Source organism: Pocillopora verrucosa, chromosome 12 (assembly GCF_036669915.1).
Source record: "Pocillopora verrucosa isolate sample1 chromosome 12, ASM3666991v2, whole genome shotgun sequence".
Taxonomy (NCBI): domain Eukaryota; kingdom Metazoa; phylum Cnidaria; class Anthozoa; order Scleractinia; family Pocilloporidae; genus Pocillopora; species Pocillopora verrucosa.
In genome coordinates, this window is record NC_089323.1 from 3,519,209 (window position 1) to 3,525,682 (window position 6,474).

A 6,474-nucleotide genomic window follows, 5' to 3' on the forward strand; every position below is an offset into this window, starting at 1 on the left:
TGATGACTGGCTAAGGATTGTGCTGTCACCTTTAAGACTACCCAGATATACTCTGAGAGAAAACAACAAATGAAACTCAGAAATAATAGTAAAAAGAGATACATAACAGAAAATAGATGAGACGGAAGTGATGGAACATTAAAAACAGATGAAATAGAATAATTTTCTGAAATCATTGGTTTTCCATAGGCTCTCCCCTCAGAAATCTTCAGTCGTTCAGCTCTTCAAAGCTCTCATGAAGGCAAATTTCACATGTCACCCATTGATAAAAGTTAAGGGCCTCCATTAAATCTTGAGTGAATGGACCAAATTCAACATTATATTTTTACTACATAGTTGAATCCATGGTAGTACTTCCAACTCATTAGCTACTATACAGTACTTTTTATTGGGTAATATACAAAACTTATTAAACCCAGTGGTTCCAAAATTCTTACAAACCCTTTAACCTTATACTCCCTAACATCAGTATGCATATTCTCCACACTAATCTCTAGACATTTCTTAGGGGTTCTGACAAAAAAAATTTGTTCAACAATCAAGAGCCTCTTTAGTTGGTGATCATCTCCTTTATTCTCATGACCTTAATGTTTGATTTAAGGCTGATTTCGTAAGGAGAAATTAGATGTTAGTCACTCTTAGGAGTTGAAGGGTTAACTCCCAAAAATGAAATATATTAAAGTTCACACGGCAACCAGGTGGACAATCAGACATAGTTTGATGCTCTTGTTTTCTCTTTCCGAAAATAGTCAAGTTATCTCCACGGTTGATAATTTTCTCATTTTTTTTTTCTCCCTCTGAGACGATGTACCAAACTTGTATGAAGAATAGTAAATGCTGAGATAGAACCCATGAACAAAATTCCAGAAATCTTAGTTGTTCAGCTCTTCAAAGCTCTCATAAAGGCAAATTTCACATGTCACCCATCGATAAAAGATAAAAAAATCGTAACTTCTTCGGTTACATTCATTAAATCTGCAAACCAGAGTAGCATCAAACTATGTCCCAAAAATGATTTACATTTCACTTCTCTCTATAAGATCCATACATTTTCCAGTAAACAGGTAATGAGTATACTCAAACTTATCAGGTAAAATTTGTTACCTAGATCTAACACCAAATTCTTGTGACAAATCTTGAGATTTAAAGGGTGAATAAACTTTTGACAATGTCTTCAGATCATCAAATTATAAAGTGCTTATAAAAAGGCTCTACAATGTCCTTTGTAACCCAAGTTCCACCATGTGAAGAGGTTAGTTTCAAAATATAACTGTGACTAAAAGGCAGCAAACAAATTTCAATTCATTTATTTCACAAAATTATACAGAAATATCAATGAACCTCTCTTTAAGAGTCACATATGTCTGACTATTGAAAATACAAGACTGCAGCAGTCAAACCAACTGAAGTCACTGCCAAAGTTGAGAGAGCTTTTCGTAAAGCAATGTACCATGAGGGAAAACAACTTGTCTTCAAATCTTTCCACAAAGCTACAGCAAGCCCAAAACACAATGTTGTCAGTCCTGGTGCAGGATTCATAAGTAAGGACAACCAGGCAATGAGAGATGGAGTTACACTGTATCCAAGTGTGTTCCAGTCTGGTTTAAGTTCACTAGTCTTTGGTAAGGTGTAACCCCAATGTACTGCGCCAAGAAATGACAGAATGCATGCCCCATATGCTTGTTGTGCATGAGCAATCAGATTTAAGTGTTCTGGAGAAATAAATGCCATGGTAGCCAAGCTGCAGAAAGGGATGGCGCCAGAAAAGCCAAGATATAAAGCTGATGATGGGCTGGACTTAAGGTCTGCCGAAAAGCTGCCTTGTGATTGGCTACTCATTGGTCGCAAGAATGACATGACTTTGAATGGACCTTGAGTACACAATGAACCACTAATTGCCTTAAAGGAAAAGCAACAAGTTTGTAAACCTCTGGAGTAAACACCACCTCCTTCTTGATATGTTTAAAGGGTTGACAAAGATTAAGCAAATTTATCTGAACCACAAGCCAGTTAACCTTTTACAGCCTAACATCAGTATGTATATTCTCAAGACTGTTCTCTATAAATTTTCTAAGGTGCTGACAAAAAGAATTCAGTTGTTCAACAATCAAGAGCTTCTTGAGTTAGTGATCATTCCATTAATTCCCCTGCCCTTAATGTTTGATTCAGGAGTGATATTGCATGGAGAAATTAGATGCTAGTCATTCTAAGAGCTTAGCCTCAGTTTCTTGCCGTTGATCAGGTTCAGTTGATTTTCACCAAAATTTTATGTAGTGTCTGTTTTCCGAAATTGAAATTTCTCCGTGCTTCTCACATCGAAATTAATAAGCCACACTTTAGAACTTTTCAAATTAATCTAAAATAGAAGAAATCGTTTGAACTACAATCAACTACATCGATCATCGTATACATGAGTCTCAGAACTATCAGTGATCAACACCTGGCCAGGATTTCACAGCACCACAATACTTGAAGCAAATTTACAGCTGGAAAATCTTACCTTTCTAAACAACCCGTGTTCCGATGTTAGAACATGCATTTTCTCTTGTGATATACCTCTAGCATTGCCCGGAATCCTGCTAGTCAAAACACAGCAACCACGAAGAAAATGATGAGTTTTATCCCACGTAAGGCCCCGGACGGCTGCCATGTTGAACTTACATCCGCTGTGCATTATTACTGTTGTTTCTACTCTAGTCCAGTTTTCCCCAGGCGTGAGTTTTCCCTGTTGAAGTAGTGACGTCAATGACTTCGCATTGACGTCAATAATCTCTCCCCTGCCCCTTCTCCTTTACCACACATTCAACTTCCTTTCAAGGCGATAGCTTCACTTAGTCTTAATAAAATCGTGGGTCGTCTGCTATTCATATCTGACTGAGAAAAAAAAACCCTTTAAGAGATGCAGGAAGAAAACATGTTTTCAACCTTAAGCCGCCACGGCATTTTGTGGAAACCAGTCGGTAAAATCGATTTTACATCCCGCAGGAATGGGGGTTTGTGGTTCTTCTTTTATTCATCAGTCCCAATTTCCAGTTTAAATCGATAGTGGATAACCTCTCTTGAACCAAATCTTCATTTTGAATTCACTAGAAGAGGAGTAATGCAAAAAGACAAACGCGCAACTTTTTGGGGTTTCCCTTATTATCTTGGCAGGGGAAACCCCGCGTGAGAAACTAAGTCAATAGAAGGCTTCCTGACCGTTAAGTGATTTTCCTAATTTGACAAGGGTTTCGGATATATTCCCTGTCACGCTTTTAGAGGGTTAAAGGTCGCAAAATAGTCACTAAATCCGGTGATAAAAAGACTAGAGTAGGACAACACCAGTAATTTTAAATCTTTGTTCTTCAAGGACGTGAGCTAACGCCAGAATGTGACAATGAATACATCTTTGGGTACTAAATATAAATCCGAAAATTAATTTGTGTAAATTCCCTGTATAGACAGCTGTCTTGAGCAATTGTTACATGACTTATACCTTAATTTAAAAATAAATGTAGACCAATACGTAAGCTGTTGTAAACACAACGGGAAATAAACTTGTGTCGTTCATTCCATTTTTATCATCAAAAAGCCTGTCGGTTTTAAGAGTCACGAGGATAATTTTCTTAGAAATTGTCTCGAATGTTCTTGGAGTCCACAACGAGTCGACATCTATAGCATATCTAGAAATCTCACCTGTAACAATTTTATAAATGAACTGAGAATATAAGGAGACATTAACTTTTATAAAGCGTGCACTATTTTGAAAAAATCGCGAGCTGAATATAAACTTACTCAAAGTTGAATATTTTCCACCATAAATATAGGCAAGTATTTACCACAGCAGACGTACTGGACTATATTTATTGTTAAATTTTGACTTAAGTCATATTGAACCTAAATTTCAGCTGCGATAAAGAAACAAAAGGTTTAAAAAAAGAAGAATTCTATAGAGTCTTCATCTCGCGTGAGGTAGATTTTCATGACTGAATGTTTTTTATACCTCATCGAGGTCATTTTTCCCCAAGAGATACCAAAGTATGATGTTACCATGTATTTCATTGCAAGTGACAATCATGAAAAAACATTGGTGGTTCATTTCGATATAAAATGGCCTAAAAAATTATTTGTTGACAACGACACTTGAGACGCATGCCAGAATAAGTATGTTCAGACAACACAATAGCCCGACAGGAAGGACTAGTTTTAAGGGAAAAGAAAAATCAGAGAATAATTATTTCTGAAATATTCCTTTTCAAATTTAAACTCAGTCAAAGTTCTTCCCAACGAGATACAATGTCTATTCCGATCGAATGTGAATTTATAATTTAGATAATCATTTCATGTCTGATTCACATCTGAGAAAATGATAAAATTAACAACGAAACATTTTAGTCGCATGACAAAGAAGTAATTTTGGCAAAATTACGTTTCAGCGTTGGAATTGTCTCAGTTTCAACGATCGATATTAAAAATTAAAGCCACGATTCACCTGCTGCACACAGAACTCATTCAAGCGTTTGAAAGCTCGCTTAAATTTAGAGTAAGTTTACATGATTTCCTCTTGGAATAGCTCTGAAAATGAACCCAGAAATTCAAAAAAAGAAGGCTTTTACGATTTCTGTTTTAAAACGTGTCTTTCGCAAAACTTCTCACCTTGATTTGTTCTAGTCCATTAATAATGTTGGCTTTGAAGGAAAATACCGTGTGAACTAGGAGGAATAAATTAGTCACGGGTAGATGTCATCTACTTTCTTACGTGGATGTCTTTTGTTATTGCTTAACCACGAACAAACTTCATCCAAACCGTAACATTATCAATGCTTGAATGAATAAAACAAACATCCGTTTAAACTAACGATAAATTTAAGTCTGAAGATAAAAATTTCCAAGGTTTCAGTGGGAGTAAATCAAAACCAAAGCCGATTTTTTTCACTGGGTTAATTTTTGATAAGATTAACACTTCATTCGCTCTTTAAAGAGAGAAATTTTTTTGCGTGAGGGAATAGCAATTTGTTATCTGAGTTATAACCGACTTTCAGTTCATATTTTCAAAGGAGCCTTACTATACTTGTTTGACTTGTCAACCATTATTGACATTCTTGTTCGACTAGGGAAAACATTTCCTTCACTCCTGACCGCCGTCAGTAATAATCAGACGAAAACAAGAGGTTCAGTAATCGCATTTAATGATAAATTACTCCAATCTAATTTAAATAAGTACAACAATCTCATTAAATATATTACAAGAATGGCGCCTCTGAAGTAACCGAACAATCTCTTAATTTTCAAAAGCTTTCGTAAAAATTGTGAAAATAATTTACATAACATTGCACTTCTCTTTCGCTTTGAAGTTAAAAATTTTGAATTTGCTTTTCTTTTTTGGCGGTGCTTCAGGCATGAGAAATGTCAAAAGTTGACTAAAAATTTCTGACACATTAAGATTGTCTTTAGCTGATGTCTCCACATACCGAAGTTGGAATTTATCCGAGCTGTAAAGTCTTATCAACTCTGCTACATCTTGTTCCGTGACTTCTCGCACATTTAAGTCTTTTTTGTTACCAACCACAACAATCGGTACCCCTTCCTCGCTCCTGACCTTGATAATTTCGTCAAGCAATCTTTGAAGCTCGCGAAATGAGAATTCACTGTCTAACGAGAACACCAGCACTATGCCAGCGGCCTTCTGAATTGTCAGTTTTCTCATAGCTGGGAACTGAAAGCATCCTGCACAGTCTGTGGTGTTCAAAACGGTTACACCACCAAGTCTTTGTATCTCGTGGCTGTAGTAATCTTCTATAGTGGGAGTATATTCCTCGAAAAACTCGCCAACAAAAGATCGTCGAATAAGCGATGTCTTGCCCACGCTGGCGGCGCCAAACACAGCGATTTCGAAGCAAATTCGATGAGTCTTCCGAGCCAGTCGACATTTACAGTGTTTCATGTTCTTGGAAAGTTTAAAACGCTGGTGCTCGCTTCTGCAAAATACGATGGGTTGTCTTTTTTTAAGAGCAGCTCACCACGTTCCTCTCCTGACGAACGGCAATCGAAATTAACTTGATCAACATAATTGACACGACTTATGTTACTGGGAATGCATATGATCAATGCTTTTTCCTTGTTCAAATCGTAAATAGATGACCTTACGTCATCCTACGTCACTCCATGCAATGTGGTGTTTAAAAAAGGACAACGGAAGTAAATACTCCTTGGAAACATGCTTTTGTGGCCGCAATAACAAAAACAGCAAGACTTGACGACAAAACTGAAAAAACGTGCTGAACCTTCTCAGAGCGGAGCTATTCTTTCACGAAATCGTACAACTCAGGTTTTCGTCATGAAATCGTAGGTCACGAGGCAACCTCGGAAGTGAACACTTGGCCAAAAGTTATATAACACGAGAATATAATATGACGGATTCAAGCTCTGTTAGTTTTTTCGCCTAGAGCTCTTGGCTTTTAGTCTTTCAGTGAGTTTGCAATATAGAGTCGGAAA

The 6,474-nt window shown here is 36.8% G+C and overlaps 2 protein-coding genes across 2 annotated transcripts; both read right to left on the reverse strand.

Moving 5' to 3' along the window:
- Positions 1–285: 285 nt before the first annotated feature.
- Positions 286–2,655, reverse strand: LOC131783222 (transmembrane protein 69). The gene is made up of 2 exons (XM_059099951.2): positions 2,501–2,655; positions 286–1,899 (listed from the first exon to the last, which is right to left on the reverse strand). The coding sequence occupies exons 1-2, from the start codon at positions 2,648–2,650 to the stop codon at positions 1,369–1,371; spliced, it is 681 nt and encodes a 226-aa protein (XP_058955934.2). The 5' UTR covers positions 2,651–2,655; the 3' UTR covers positions 286–1,368.
- Positions 2,656–5,151: 2,496 nt separating this feature from the next.
- LOC131783228 (ras-related protein Rap-2a-like) lies at positions 5,152–6,472 on the reverse strand. Its single transcript, XM_059099955.2, has one exon. It carries the CDS (start codon positions 5,921–5,923, stop codon positions 5,300–5,302), a length of 624 nt encoding a protein of 207 aa, XP_058955938.1. The 5' UTR covers positions 5,924–6,472; the 3' UTR covers positions 5,152–5,299.
- Positions 6,473–6,474: the final 2 nt, after the last annotated feature.

What these genes read in the sequence shown, in the direction of transcription:
- LOC131783228 (XM_059099955.2), bottom strand. Translation starts at nt 5,923, where the DNA reads ATGAAACACTGTAAATGTCGACTGGCTCGGAAGACTCATCGAATTTGC.
- LOC131783222 (XM_059099951.2), bottom strand. Translation starts at nt 2,650, where the DNA reads ATGGCAGCCGTCCGGGGCCTTACGTGGGATAAAACTCATCATTTTCTT. An exon ending in AACACGGGTTGTTTAGAAAG is followed by an intron (nt 1,900 to 2,500) that starts GTAAGATTTTCC and finishes TTTTCCTTTAAG; the next exon opens with GCAATTAGTGGTTCATTGTG.